Source organism: Nilaparvata lugens, chromosome 5 (assembly GCF_014356525.2).
Source record: "Nilaparvata lugens isolate BPH chromosome 5, ASM1435652v1, whole genome shotgun sequence".
NCBI lineage: Eukaryota > Metazoa > Arthropoda > Insecta > Hemiptera > Delphacidae > Nilaparvata > Nilaparvata lugens.
This window is the reverse complement of record NC_052508.1, coordinates 7,735,120-7,752,580: the sequence shown is the minus strand read 5'-3', so window position 1 is coordinate 7,752,580 and position 17,461 is coordinate 7,735,120. Positions and strand designations below refer to the sequence as shown.

Sequence of the window (17,461 nt, the reverse complement as noted above, 5' to 3'; positions counted from 1 at the left end):
ACAGATTAAACATCGAAGATAGTTTTGTATTATAGAAAACTTAACAATGTTGAGAATGAAAAGTTTATATTTATAGAAAATTTACTTCTGATGATACTTTATATATTCTTGTCTAGTTGATTTGCTGTAGAATTATAGGCTAATTCAAATCAGTATTTGCACTATCTCATTTTGAGCAATTATTTTTCAAACAAGTTTCAATACTGCTGAAATATAATATCTGTATTTATTTATTTGCGGATATAATAACAAATCATATAAGTATGATTGGGAAAGACCAACAGGCCTAGCCAAAAACTATTCTATTCCCAAATTTCGATTTAAAAATAAAATATTATGTTTTTACTGTTGAAAGTTCAAATTTTGTCCAAAAATATTATATACTATAATAATTATTTATGATGAATTATTCTTATCCTTTTGGATTCACAAAACTGAGCTCAAAATCAACTCAAATATTGAAGAGGGAAATGTATTATCATTTCTACAAGGTATCCATTAAATTATATAGAATGATAATATTATTAAGATTAAATTATCATATTGTTGAAGAAAATTACTCACAGAAAATATTTTAGTCATAAAATTATAGGATAGTTGAAGCTATGTTCTCAAAAGTGTACTGCTCCAATATTTATTTATTTATTCATACTACATTGATAGATACAATATCATTCTCAGCTATGAATGATTGGGAGAGGAACAACAGGCTTAAAGCCCAAAACGGTTCCTTTCCCAAATTTAGATAGAAACAAATTTACAAATTTACTTCAAATTTAGATTTACAATAGATTTACATATACAAATTTAGATATTCAACCACAAATTTAAATAATTAAATGGGAATCAAATTTATGTAGCAAACTATACTATAAGCTTGGAAATTTGTCAAGTTTCTGTATCAAAATATATTCTTATCAATTTGGAAATAAGAACTCTGTTTATTGTCGTGTAAAGTTCAGTTCAGTAGGTAATGTCCTGGTTTTCACAATTCAATATCGACAATAATTGCTAACTTATGTATCATATTTTCGCATAAAATGCATATTATGTGAAACAATAACATTTTAAACTTTGAATCAACTTGAAACCCTAAACAAATAAATATTGATTTGTCGATTTCTATCAAATAATAATGAACATCTCCATTAGAAATTTATGGTCACGGTCACTGTTGTATCTGAAAGACGATTAGACAGTTTTTAAAATTGCTAAAAAACGGACAAAAGCAGTGACAATACAATTTGAATTAGAAAACAAAATAAAAGACAGTAGAATAGGCAGACAAACACTGGAAGACAATAAAATAAATGCACAAAACAATGGACAAAATGTCAAGCAAAAAGCATCCATAAGTCAAATATCATTCAAAAGCAACATGCGTTTTGGGAAATATATTTTCCAATTTTTTCTGGTGAATGAGTTTTTCTTCCTATTTTTTTGTGATGTCCTATCTATTTTTGTGGGGTTTCTATTTATTTATGCGTTATTCATTTATTTTACTAGTTTGTGTTCTCATTTCTACTCTCATATATGAGTTTTTAACATACTGTACAGGTTGTTGTGCTTTATCTATTGGTTTTTAGCTTTTGAGCTCTCTGCTCATTTCTAGAGATTTATAGTTAAATCCCAGATTCTGAACGGTTGCATGAATTGGAAGAGAAAAATCAATTTAAAATCCTATTCACCTCTCCTGATTACAGAAGTTTGAAGAAATGGGAGACTCTCTGAATTCATTATCCTCCTATTGGTTTAATATTAATGTAGCCTAATCAATTTGAAATCCTATTTACCTTCTCTTGATTAGAGAAGTTTGAAGAAATGGGAGACTCTCTTAAATTATTCATTATTCTTCGTGGTTCAATATTAATGTACCCTAATATGCTTTCATCAATGGAAATAAGTTGAATAAAAATTGGGGATTGTCACCAAGATTTATGATTCATGACTCAAATAATATTATGAAAGGATTTTACCAAAATGATGAATGAAAAGACAGTTACAGAACAACACAAGGTCATCAAATAATAATGGATAATGATAAAATTAATTAATTACAATACTGGTTACAACTGGTTGGATAATTTTTCTGTTGTAGTGGATTAAAATATGATACCTCCTTATTGATATCATGGGGTATATAATACAAGATACCAGTAGATAGAAAGTAAGTAAATCTACTATAAAGTCACCTGAATTGCATGATAAAAAAACCTAGTTCACCTGATTGTATTCTATTCCATAGTCACCTGAATTGACTAATATGAAAAACCTAGTTCATCTCCAAAAAAACCTGTCTCATCGATCACCTATCCTGTGTCATCGATCACCTGTCTCACCTATCCTGAATTTCGTGTAATATCACTTTTTTAAATAATTTTTGTGTGTAATATGAGGAATAGATTATTATTCAAAAAGATTCTACTAAGTTATAGCAAACAATAATAGTTATTATAAATTTGATCACATAAGAATTCCATCGAACAAGTAAATGTCAAATCTTCTCAAAATGAAAAATTAAGATTCTAAATTAGAAAACATATAATTTTATGAAAATTCCGTCTTGATAAAGGCAATCTGATTTGAATGCTAGCTTGATTCAAATAATATACATGCGGACTAATATCATATATTATAATCTATATGAATAAAATATATATGCAATAATGAAGGCTAATGTATGCATAATATACAAGTCTATCTGAACTAGAAAAGTAGATAATAACCTATACTATAAGTTTATTGAAAATTAGGTACTCAATAGCATTCAAGTCTATTATTCCCATGCAAAATTACTGTCAAATATCTAAAATTGAATAGAAAATTGTAGTTTTGAGAAAAAATATTTTAGAATAACCCAAGCCAATGTTCAAACTCTAGAGAATACTGTGAAAATATTACTTGGAATACTTAACCCAATCTCCTCCTACTACCATAATTTACGGCTGTGGAAGTTAACATAAAATATTAATTATAGGGAAATTAAGTAAATTATCATTGTAGTTATAGAGGGGGTTATAGAATAAAGCCTATAATTGTTTCAAGGAGTCCTGGTATGGAATAAACCTATAATTAGAATGAAAGTTCGAATAAAATAAGTTTAATTAATTGAGGCTCAAAGTTTTATGAGAAACTCGACTACAAGATAGTTTCCAGAAACACTTCACTAATCTATTTCAACAAAATATTGAGTCTACGTTTCTCAAGATTTCTGTGTTACTTTAACAAGTGAATCATTGATGATAATCAAATAAGACTGATAAGTATTGCTGCAAAATCAGAAGTGTGTAGACTCAAAATATCAAATATACAGAGAAATCGATGATAATTCTTACAACAAACATATAATATTATACCGTACCGTACAAATATCAACAATGAATAATTAAATAAATTATTGAGATACTGTATTATTTCCATTATAATACCATCACTGAATTATGTTAGTAGTAGTCATGTGTGTATGTGTAGGCCTGTAATTCATATGATGTGACAAAAGTATGAGATGAAATAATATTCTATAAAATATATTTTAATATGGAAAATATTACAAATAATATTAGGACGATAATCTCAAGATTATAATTAGGACTTTATCATACTTTTAAAATGTGATAAAAACATTGTGTATCCTGTTGATATGTACAAGTAGATAAGGGCCAAAGAATTCAACCACCAAGATAGTAGGTCTTTAAGGGGGAATCTTCTTCATCAGATTGTTTTGTTAGTTTATTGTTGTATACAGAGTGTTCCGTAAATACGTGTAGCACACTGCATTTTTTTATGGATGAAGCCCACATGAGCTTCTGCTAGTGTGTGAGTGAGGAAAGTGTTTGATAGCACATTGTAAATGCGACACTTCAGAACACTATAGTGAGGTACACGCGATATAATGACAGTATTTGATTAGTATAATTGATGGTGAAGTTGTGAAATCTCTCCTTAATAAGAAAACAAAGACATTTCAAGTGAATTTGACAATATCTTTGTTTTCTTAGTATTTGATTAACATAGGTGTTGCTATCCTTGTCTATCATTTGACAAAGCAGATAGGGCTATCCTTTTCTAGCTCTGCAACTATGACAGATCATTTTCTAACAATTTGGAAATATAATCAATTAATAAAATATTTAATCGCAATAATTAACTCATCATTTTTTGGGTAATCATTGAAACATATTTTTCCTTTAAGGATAGAAAATATTTGATTATTTGAAACAAGGAAAGTTATTATTTGAAATTATTTTCAATGAAAAGTTGATATTCAAATCAAATCAATATCCTATATTACATCAGATATACCCCGGTAGCAGCTATCCTCTATGGAAGGCAGTGGCAAGGCAGAGAGTCAGCAATGCTGTTCTACTATCTCTCTCCACTGCCATTAAATGTGGACCTCACTATACTCGTAGAGGACACTCTTCCTATGTGTGTTGTTGTTTTATATTTGTTAATCTGTGTTGGTATCTTCTTTCGTTTGTGTCTGTTTACTTGTAATATTGTTTTACTTTTGAATGGCCTACTCTTGTCTTGCGTAAGAGGCCCAGTTTCACAAAAGCCTGTTGAATTTTAATCAGGATTAGAGGTCACTAAAACCAATTTGAAAATACATGTTTGAAAATAAGGCTTCTATGATTGGTTCTCTGTCGTTTGTGTCTGTTTAGTTGTAATATTGTTTTGATTTTGAATGGCCTACTCTAGTCTTGTGTATAAGGCCCAGTTGTACAAAATCCTGTTAATTATTAATCAAGATTAGAGGCCACTTAAACCAATTTGAGATGATATTTTTGAAATAATTCTTCTTTGATTGGTTCTCATATGACATTTGATCATGATTCAAATCTAATCAAATCAAATCTATTTATTTGAAATTGGAACAGAAAAAATATACACTTCAAATTCTTCTTTGGACACTTCAAATACGTCATTTGTAGTCTCCTATCATCCAGGAACAATACCCTAAAATGTTCGACACTACTTCTGAAACACTCTGTATAACTTATAGTCAGGTCCACGTTATAATGGTAGTGTTCAATATTAGCAATGGTATTGCTATACTTGTCTATCATTCAACAAACCGGATAGCTCTATCTCTTTCTCGCTTTGCTATGTTGCCAGATCCTCTTTCAACAATGTAGAATTAATAATTAATTTTAAAAATATTTCATCTTAATATAATAAATAATCATTATGATATTATTTTAAAATATAATTTCTTGCTTAATAAAATATGATTGATTATTTTAAACAAGAATGAACCTTCAATATTACATCAATAGACCCGTATCAGCTACCGCCTATAGAAGGCATTGACAAGACAGAGGATTAGCAACGTTTTTCTCCTATCTTTCTCCACTTTCATTATAACGTGGACCTCAATATAGCTGAAAACTACTTCAGTTGTTCGGTAACTTATGAATGAAGAAGCTATTAAGCTACAAGACAGAGGATCTTTCTGCCATTATAACGTGAACCTCATTATAGATTTCAAATCAATCACAAGTAAAATCAGATTGAAATTTAACAGGCTTTTGTGCAACCGGGACTAGGTGTGGTACTTCCTAGTCTGCACTTTGTTTTACTCTTGTCTTGTGTAGTACTCCCTAGTACTCCCAGCTTACCGAAACACTTGGAAAAGTTGGTTATTTTGTCAATGAAGACTTTGGCCGAGATGACATTTCCGAAAGGCGAGAACATGTTGATGAGATCGGCGTCGCTGAACTCGGGCGGCAGATGGTAGATGAACAGATTGGCGCCCTCGGGTCCCTCGATCTGTTTGGGGGCGCGGCCAATTGTGGCGCCCGCCAATCCACTGGCCCCCGCACCGCCCAGCGCCGCTACCGCTGCTACAGACACACACAGACAGAGAGCGCACAGTCAGACATACGCACGCACGCACACGCTACTGTAACGGCACACACCTATACCTACCTAATCTCACCTCTGAGAGAGACTATTTTATTTATTATGTTTTTTGGAGGCTCGATACAGTCGTTTTCTACTCATGTAATGTTATTTTGAGAGCAGAATAAAACTATTTATCAATAAAATTACTTCACTTATATGGGCTACTTTATTCAAATTAATAAATGGCCAAAGTAGGTCGAATCTAGTCATTGAAATGTTTTAAAGTTTTTAAAATATTTTAAATAAAAAGGGTACAACAAGTTGTATATTGTTTTTATCTATTAATAAATTTATTCAGTTGAGGGAATATATATTTTTAGGAAATGTTCATTCATTTATTCATTGAAAGAATCACAAATCATGATAGTATACAATCATATTATATTAAGCGTGCAATTTCTGTATATATTTTTATACTTGGTTATTTATTGTTTTTATCTATTTATTAATTTATTCAGTTAAGGGAACATATATTTTTAGAAATGTTGATTCATTTATTCATTAAAAGAATCACAAATCATGATAGTATACAATCATATTATATTAAGCGAGCAATTTCTGTATTTTTTATATTTGGTTATTTATTGTTTTTATCTATTTATTAATTTATTCAGTTAAGGGAACATATATTTTTAGGAAATGTTCATTCATTTATTCATTAAAAGAATCACAAATCATGATAGTATACAATCATATTATATTAGGCGAGAAATTTCTGTATATATTTTTATATTTGGTTATTCATGTCCAACGGATCTCGAAAACGGCTCTAACGAATTTCACGAAATTTGGAACATAGTATGTTTATGATATAAAAATTCGATTGCACTAGGTCTCTTCCTTGGGAAAACTCGCTTAACGACATTAAAAGGATAATTCATCCTTGGAAAGAGAGCTGAGACTTTCGTCGTCTGTGGATAATAAAAAAGTGAGTGAGACGCACTCTTCTGTGGAAAATCAAAATATCTCATCCCCGAAATTCATAAGCTGACGTATAGCCAGCTGTAAAATATAAACACGATCAGTTTCAAGAATTGTGTTCCGTTCATCAATAGATAAAAATAACGAGCGAAGCTCAGTGCCCCGATATGAATATATGATTGGGAGATGACGACAACAGGCTGAACCCTAAACGGTATCTCTCCGATCATACATTATTGTATAATATATCATGATCTTCGACTCTTCTCATGAATAAATGAATGAACATTTCCTAAAAATATGTTCCCTAAACTTAATAAATTAATAAATATAGCTTGATTAGCTATATAGCTTATTAAATATAGCTCCTAAATTTTGATGGATGATGAGTTCCCAAAACAATAAGGATATTATTTCACTTATCTAGAATCTAGTCCTTTTTCTCTCGAAAACAACACAAACCAATAATTTTAAATTTTGGGGTTGTTCAATAAAAAAACAACAAGAATATTAAGATTCCACTTATGTAATGTTCTTTTGAGAACGGAATCAAGCTATATTTATTAATTTATTAAGTTTAGGGAACATATTTTTAGGAAATGTTCATTCATTTATTCTTTAGAAGAGTCAAAGATCATGATATATTATACAATAATATATGATCGGCAGATGAAGACAACAGGCTGAACCCTAAACGCTATGTCTCCCAAATTTTTATATTTATATAAGAATCAAATTTATATTTTGATTTTAGTAAGTATATTTTATATATTCTCATCGCTTAAGATTCTATGTAACTGCTTTGAATCGTATTCTAAGGGGAAAAATTAATTGATTTGAAAAAAAAAGTTGAGCTGAATTTAATTGAAACTATACTGGGGATCTCCTATAACAAAACATCAGGATACTGTTATTATTATTTGTTTTTAAATATACTGAATATATAAACAATATTTATAGACGAAATTCTATACCGTAAATTGCATAATTATCAAGGTTTCATTAACAATGAATCATTAGAGATCAAGAAAATAATTATGCCTATAGGCCTATATCTCCTATTTATAGATTATTCAATATTATGCTACCACAATTTTTAACACGATGTACCGTACCTATACAATCACAATGTTTATTATTTGAAAGTGAAATCTATGATAAATCTATAAAAAAATCGATAATATTGATTTTATGTATTCTCTTAAGTCATAAAGTCTCGAATACAAACATAACCACTTGACAAATTCATCGCAATTGATCGACAATTGTATTATTTTGACATTAATTTATGAGGCATCTATGAGATATTTAATTTAGTTATTTAGTCTTCACAGCCTGGATTTAGACTCAGTACCTACTGATATGCACTGACAATGATTATACACTACCTATTGAGAGTAGCTATAATATTTGATTGAATTGAGTTTATTGCCAAAAATTACAAATATTACTATATTAATAATTATTAAGGCTTTAAATTAGTTGCACATATAGAGTTACATACCGATTGAAATGTCTACCAATATTATTAACATAGATGGAACGCCACACACATATATATAACACATAGATTACAACATATATTCAAACATCAGATATAGGTGAACATATATTGTGAAGAGGATTGGTAGTGTTCTAACAACATATATATTTAACATAGAATACAGATAGTTTGACAGAAAAGAGTTGGGTTTACACTTATTTTGGGTTTGTTGGTGAATACTTTTCCCTAGAATAACTATGAAATGAGGGGTTTTGATGGATCAACATAAATCATGCAAATGATATTACAACAACTATGATAGGATAATACACTCTTATCTCTTAAATATTGGAAGGGATAAATAATTGATAATATTAAGGAATATAATAATTATTATTTAAAAAATTGATTTATGAGATTTAAAGAGGATTATTTTAAATCTAGAGTTTATCAGATATTATATTTTAGGCTATACAGTTAGAAGGTTAATATTTGAGGTTCTTAACGTTGAGAATTAAAAAAACATACTTCTGGGATTTAATCATTATTATTCTTTTTCTAGTGTTTAGTGATAATCATCCAGTTTTGAGACTTGATATATAAATGAACATCAATGGTTGGAGATTTCTTTAGATCAAATAATTAAGATTCTCTTATAATTGATGATATTTTTGTTTTTCTATTTTGAAGATATTAAATCAACTTAATGCATTTTCCAGCGTGTTCATCATTTACAGTCATAAAGTTTTAATGATAAATTATCAGTTTCTCTTAAAAACTTCAAATTTCTTTTGAACTTTAAGAACTTTATAGAAGTAAATATTTAATTTGAAAGCATTAATATTATTTATGTCAGAGAACAAAGCGTTTAAATAAATTTAATCAAACACATTCCACTCTTGAATGAAATGCAAATTCTCAATTGTTAGGTATTGTCAACAAAAATGATTGAGGATATTGGACTTTGATGGCATCTCCTACATACAACTTTCTTGAGAGTGTCTTTCCTCAGTAAATTTAGAAATTATATTTAGAAAATAGTATTGTGGTTAAAAATAAAATGTTCATGAAGAATATTGATGAGTGAACAACATCGAAAAATCTGAAATTTGAAGAGCCAATTTCTATTTTGTGAAAGAATATATTCTATAATATATTACAATGAATAGCCTCTACCTCTATAAAGTCAATGAATAAATGCTTGAAGAGCGGTTTTAATATTTTATAAATAATTAGCTGACATAAAACAGCCATCTGTTATTAACACTTAAACTCTTGTTTTTTTGAAAAACAAGAACATAATTATTTGATTAGGTGTATAAATTTATTAATATTTTAGTCCTGCAATATGACTAAAAGCTTGTTCTCAAACACAGTATTCAGTATTATGATTCATATCAGAATAGTTATGTGATTTTTTATCAAAATCGAATATAATTATTATATTGTTGTTTGTTTAGTCTTACTACAGTAAACATAGGTATTACACATAGATATAGATGGTGCAAGTGTTGATAATAGTATAAGGTCAGAGCAAGGGAAATACAACATATAGATATATAAGGCCCATATGCACCATATCAGTTTAAACAGAGTTAAATCAGCTGATTGTTTAAACCCAGAATTTAAGTGATTAGATTGGATGCTATCATTTATCAGCAAATTTAATGTAATCGTGGTTTAGTGTTTAATGTAGATATGCTGCATATGACCCTTAATACACATAAGCTATTAAGCACACAGATATGCAACATTGATTGACAACACAATGGATTTATCTCAATTAACAACAATTATTTTCAACATTTAACAATTTTTTAACATCAATTTTCCAACCAACATTAATTAAAGGGTTAGTAGTGAGGTTCACATAGATTTCAGTGTCCAACAGTTGATCGAGCAATCAAATCTCCGACAAGCAGACTATCAAAAGATGTAAAATTTATGTTTTTAAAAAACTTGATTCTTAGAATTTAATGGTTAGGCCAAGGATATGGATAATTTGAGATCTCTGTCTGATCTCAGGTTTTGTGACGAGAAATATAAATTAATTAGCTGGTATAGTGATGTCCACGTTATAATGGCAGTATTCGATTAACATGGTGTTGCTATCCTTGTCTATCATTCGACAAAGCAGATAGCGCTATCCTTTTCCACCTCCGCAAGCTTTCCAAATCGTTTTTCAACAATGTAGAAATATAAATAAACGAAACATATTCAATCTTAATCATGAAAGTGTATTATTTATTAATTAAAAAATATATTTTCTTGATGAATAAGATAAAATTGATTATTTTTACAATGAAATGAACAGTTATATGTTTCCAAATATACCAGTAACAGCTATATTCTCTGAAAGGCACAGTGACAAGTCAGAGAATCGGCAACGATTTTCTCCTATCTTTCCCCACTGCCATCATAACGTGGACCTCACTGAAGTAGTCACCACATAATACTGTCGGGCAACTAGTATTGTCCAAGGAAAATTTACAGCTACCCTAGAAATTTGTTGGGCAACTGGTTTGTTGATAAATTTCCTTATTGGAAAATTATCAGCCACCCTGGAAATTTGTCGGGTAACTGGTATTGTCGATACATTTCCTTGTCGGACAATTATCAGCCACCCTAGAAATTTGTTGGGCAACCGGTATTGTCGATACATTTCCTTGTCGGACAATTATCAGCCACCCTAGAAATTTGTCGGGCAACCGGTATTGTCGATACATTTCCTTGTCAGACAATTATCAGCCACCCTAGAAATTTGTCGGGCAACTGGTATGTTGATACATTTCCTTTTTGGAAAATTATCAGCCACCCTAGAAATTTGTTGGTGAACTTGCAATGTCGGTGAGTCGATTTGTCGGCCAACTGTTGGGCACCCCACAAAATAGTTTTGCAAGTGAAGAAACACCTTAGGAAACCACATATATTGCACGAAAGGATTGGTAGATTGGAGTGTAAGCAGTGGGGGAAACACCAGAAAATGATAGAAGAAAGCAAAAATTGTGTGAGGAAATTGAAAGAAAATTTGAAAATTTGTTTACGAACTTTGTAAATCGTCGTTGTCAAGCTTGAGTTGGTCTGAATTAAATAGGAGGCTAGTGATTGGTCGACTACCGTACTGCAGGTTCCACCCTAGGAGAACATTCAAACATATACAATCTACTAAATAAATTATACAAAAACAAAATACAATTAATAATATTATTGGGGGAACACAGAGAACAAAATGGGAAACATTTAAGGATATTGAATAGAAGTAACGAATTTGTTTAGAAATCTAGTTATAGATACAAAATTAATAGAATGATGTTGATCTGGGAAATTATAAATATAAGGAACAAAAATCATTGTTTGAAGTAGATAATTACGAAAAATCGAATGAATTGAAAATAGGCTATATAGATGATGATTTAGGAAATTATAAATATAAGAGACAAAAATAATTGTTTGAAGTAAATAATTATGAGAAATTGAATGAATGGGAAATATATTGTAACGAATTTGTTCAAAGATCCAGTTAAAGATAAAAAATTAGTAGATGCTGATTTAGGAAATTATAAATATAAGGAACAAAAATCATTGTTTGAAGTAAATAATTACAAAAAATCGAATGAATTGGAAATATATAGCAACGAATTTGTTTTGAAATCTAGTTATAGATACAAAATTAATAGATGCTGATTTATAAAATTATAAATATAAGGAATAAAAATCTTGTTTGAAGTAAATAATTACGAAAAATTAAATGAATGGAAAATATATAGTAGAGAAAACTGAATAGATAGACCTACAAAAAAATTAGTATAGGACTGCTATACAATATTAATAAAGATAAATTTAGAAAATTATAAAAGGAGGAATAATATCTTTATATTTTAGATGAATTCATTGTTCATGATAGCTTTCTGGTAATATTTTATTTGTTGGAGTGGATTTGATTCAATAATGCTAGGACTTAATGAGAATAATAAACTATATTTAAACAATAATTTCGAAAAATTAAATTAGGACATAGGAGTCTTATATTTATAAATAAAAGCTATAGCTTCTACTCACATTTGTGGAGCGCTTTCGGACAATAGGTCCTTCCTCAACACTATATAGGTACTCAGAGTGTCCGAATAAAGCACTCCACAAATATGTGAGTAGAAGCTAACAGCTTTTATTATTTATAAATATCAGACTGCTTTGTCGTAATTTAATTGTTCAAAAGTGATCATTAATAAGCAGTTCGTAATGGAATCAAACATTGAAGGATAATTTCCAATATTGAAATCATTGATAATATATTGATTTAACTCGATCATGAAAAGTATAAAATATTCCTTCACGTTATTGTAAAATTGCAGCGCAGAACACAGCATGAGATCGTTGCCATATTTGATACAAGGGGATGTAAGTTATCTACAGATTATTGGAATATTGTATCGATTATTGGAATAACTGGCATGGCAGTGAAAATAACACAAAACGAAAGAAAATTATGAAAGGCAGAACAAAACGGTTTGGTATTCCAACAGAAACAAATTAAAAAATTCTACATCTTCATCAAAGTTAGATTTAGACAATCTACATACATAATCATATTATACCCAATAGAAATAAAATTGGACAATGAGGGACAAACACAAAAATATGATTCAATCGAAATATACAAGTAAAAATGATTAAAACAAAAATAGTGAAAAGTGATGGATAAATGATTGATATTGTATGATTAATAATTTTGTTATGATATATGAAAATCACAGGATGAAATCAGTTAGAGCACTAAAATGTTCCCACAAATAAAATTGAATGGGATAAGATACCCTAACATTAGGCTAATTATTAAGCTGGTATTAAAGCTATATGTGAGAAATATGGAGTTGAGTTAGGACTTGAATTAGATTCTCGCCTCTCTCCGAGTCAAGGATCTATCATAAATCGTTAAGGCCAGAACTTAAACAGCGTGATTTTAAACCCTCAACTGAGGTAGGTTTAAAAATTAAGTTCTGGACTTTAACTGAGCAAACACATCTCAGTTATCATTTTTGAGTAGATGAATAGCCAAATAAATGTTTTGGGAGAAACATTTTTCGTATTGGGTTTGAATCAATGCTCTAATGAATGCCCCTTTTAATAACTTATTTGAATAAATTTCTATTCTCCTTAGAATAGGAATATTATTGAATGAATTGAACTAATTGAATCACATGAAATGGGAAATAGAAGAATACTTTGTTCTACTATTAATTTCAAGTGGTTTCACTGTTCATTGGTTCATACCGAACTTTGGATGAGAGAGTTATCTAGTCCAGGCTAAATAAACTAATTCTTCAATCAAGCTATCTCAAATTCAAATTCTATAAATCTTCTATCTCCCAAGTAGCACAAAAAAATATTGTCTCAATCTTGCCACAACATTCAGAAACATTGTTAAAGATATTTTCATTATGATATTGTAGCAGTATTGTCATAATATTTTTGCAATAGCTCTCGTTATTTATAATGCACCCAGTTCCTATCGATAATTAATAGAAAATCATAGATATTTTCCAAAAAGTAACTCTCGATCGTTTAGCGAGCGTTTATTGGTGGAATTAATTTTGATTATTCAGTAATTTGATACAGCGAATTAAAAATAATTCGTGCCCCGACTCCCATTTAAAACTTAGGTAGGTGGTTCATTTAAATAACAAAATAATTGCGAATTTAAACTAAAAACGAAAAATAAAGCAATAAATACCAGCGTATGGCCCATATGAATCAGGCATATTTAAACCGGTTGATGTAAGACCATTCAAATGAGTTGCAGTTAATGTACCCAACGTAGATGCATTAGATCCTGAAACACAATTTGTTAATTTTCATTCTTGATTTAAATTCTAGAGGCTCTTTATAGATAATAAATTATTATTACAAATAAAAAATAAAAATCCAAGTAGGCCTACCCTTTTTTAAAACTGTTTAGTTACAAACAATTTGTTTTTTTATTTCTATTCGAGAGTAGGCCTAACGAAAATAGATTATTATTACAAATACATTTTCTGAGAGGTAGCCTATACATTTAAGAAGCAACAAAAATTATGGATTTTTATACTGTTATTATTACACGATACTTGTATTCCAAATTCATCTATTTGGCATTTTTAATTTTTTGGTATTTTGGTAATTCAACTAGGTACTCAATAAAATCGACGTAACCACTACATTTTTTTACTGATATACAACGTTTCGTTAGCCCGTTAAAAATAGCTACAAGCTAGAAAATTATGTATTTTCCCATAAATTGAATCTACAGATCTTGAATAAGAAAATGTATTCTATTTAATCGTCAAATCTAGTTATATATTCACAATAAGTAGAAACAAAACAACGTTCAAACGTTTAGTCATGAACTAACAAAGTATGAAAATTGATTTCTACTACTTATCAAATTTATTTCTGTAGCCTAATTCTATGGACAGGTGATAATTTATAATAATTTAGTAATAATTAATAGTTATTACTTCAGTTATAATCCTTCTACTACAAAATTTACAAATCCTCCATATGAGACCTCATGTTTATTGATTTATTATTGCCTACTTTATGGTATTTTGGTAATTGAACTAGGTACTCAGTAAAATCGACGAAACAACTACATTTTTTGACAGATATAAACGTTTCGTTAGCCCATTAAAAATAGCTACAAGCTAGAAAATTATGGATTTTCCCATATTGAATCTACGGATCTTGAATAGATAAATTTATTTAAATGACTACTCGTACAAAAATTTGTACGACTATAAATAATATTCTGACTTTGCCTTGTTTACAATTTTTTGTATTGCTGGCTGCAAATAAATTGAATTTGAATTTATTGTAAACTGTGACCATTCTGCTATAAATACCCTGAATATACAAATATTTTGCCAAGGTCCACACTCTACACTATCTATGTGCCTTCTAAATCAAGTACATTACACTATTATACAATAATTGTTCTTGATTTATATGTTCTGATTTTGTGGTTTGTGTGACTCTATGCAAATGATTTTAGTCATTATTCGTAGTAGATTTAAACAAACTATTGTTTAAATTATTTTTATGTTTGTGTGTGTGTAGGATTAGTTTCTTAAGTTATTTGAGCCATACTGACACAGATACTTCTGCTGTTTCAAATAAATCTCTGCTCTGTTGAGCAAAAATAGTATACAATTGATTCTTATAAAAGTGTTCACACATAACAGACTGCCATATGTGAATACTCTCATGAGAACTAATTATAATCTTTTTTCCCCTGCAGAGCAAACATTTATTGGAAGAACAGTAGAGCTTAGTAGAACCAAGTTAGATACAAACTTAAAACATTTCAACACTGCAAATCAATAAAAACTACACAATAATCTACTATTCAACATTCGATACACAATATATGCAACTACTCTAGATAAATAACAATCATTCAAAAGCAGGTAATGACAAAAGTGCAAAATGAAAAAAACATCACAATAAGTTAGGCCTAATTGATTACAAAGAGGAAGCTATGTATAAGTGCAAGTAAACAACACAAGGATCACACAGAAAAAAGGAGTGGATTATTTTACAAAAGTTGTAAATTTTGGAAATTGGTAATCTCAAAAACAAAATGGCATTCGGGACTCACCGAGCGTTGTTGATGTTTTGCCAAGAAGAGCTGTAACACAATACGATTTTTTAATTTTTGATTTTAATAATTTTTTGAAAATTACTTCGAAAGTATCAGAAGTCAGAAACTTTTTCTGATAGCTCATTTGGCGCATCAACGGTTTGTCAATATACTTAACAAACGTCAATTGAAAGTTGATCACGGATAAAAAGTTAACCAGAGTTTACCGGCAGATACATTTATGGTCACATAGAGCATGCGCACACATTTTAACATTGGGAAAGCATAATCTTTGGTTACTAGCATATTTTTTGAAAGAACATGAAATAAAAATGGATCACAATATGTTTATTCGTTCAATGATTCTGATAATATTTATTATAAAATGATTGAGAAAGGATCAGCAAGCAAAGTCCAAAATTGTACCTCCACCGAATTTTTATTAATATCTTGTTTCAAAAATGGAATTATTTTCTCAATGAAAGATAATATATAACATATTTGTTTTGAATTCAGGTGGATTGGAAACCAAATGAAATAGAATGAGGCTTATTATTGCGTTTATAATTTTCGTAAAATGGAAGGATTATTTGATTTGAAAATAAAAAGAGATGAACTAAATTATTACACTCAATATCAGGAAATGAAATCATCCCTAGGTATAAACTTGAAATTAAAACTTGAGTTAAAAAAATATCATCACAATTAAACACTTCCTCTATCAATTTAGTGATTTCAATTCGATATTTTGGCAATGAGAATGAGATGATGGATTTGCTTCTTTTACAATTAATATTAATTAATAATATGATTGCCATTTATTGGCAATTTTCACTTCTGTTAACATTGATTTAATGGGAAGCATATAAATTGCTATATTTATAAGATTCCTGACAGTTTAAGTTTAAGATGAATCTCACAATATAATATCTCAGATAAGATGTCTTGATAAAGTGGCTCCTAGTTTTATAAGCTATTCAATATAGGGTAAAAAAATGTGAAACCATTTCTGATAGACGACTATCTGAAATATTGAAACTGTCCAAATTCTAATGATTCTATTCTGATTGTCATAGAGAATTCAAACACAAACATGATCATGGATACTATAATAGGTGAAATTGATTTTTTAAAACACAAACTGAATTATTTAACTTGAATTGAATTGAATAACCTCTAGAATTTAAAGACAAACATGAACATGAATACTATAAGTGAAATTGATTTTTTAAAACACAAATTGAATATTGTTAAATAAATTATTTTATTTAAATTTAGTTTAATAACCTCCAGTTATTTATTTCATGCTCTATCAAAGATTCACCATAGACAGTTGGAGCAGGTAAGTTAGTGATATTTCCTTCATTCTGTCAGTGTTGGTTGCATGGTAAGCATTATCTTTGTCACATGTAGAATGCTGACAGATTCAAGTGAATCCCACTATATGAATAACAAAAGAGACAATAGGTACCCAACGATAATATATATATAGTGCTGGTTGCACAACAGCCGGTTAAATTTTGACCGTCATTAAT

General features: G+C 29.3%; 1 protein-coding gene across 1 annotated transcript in view; it reads right to left on the bottom strand.

Annotated features, from left to right (window-relative positions):
• The window catches only part of LOC111055953 (CUGBP Elav-like family member 1), a gene marked incomplete in the record, with an annotated part of 852,529 nt that overhangs the window by 8,592 nt on the left and 826,476 nt on the right, over positions 1 to 17,461 (bottom strand). Inside the window, 4 exon segments of the mRNA XM_039429833.1 lie at positions 5,622 to 5,846; positions 11,360 to 11,446; positions 14,043 to 14,141; positions 15,945 to 15,974. Of these exon segments, the coding sequence (XP_039285767.1) occupies positions 5,622 to 5,846; positions 11,360 to 11,446; positions 14,043 to 14,141; positions 15,945 to 15,974 (441 nt within the window).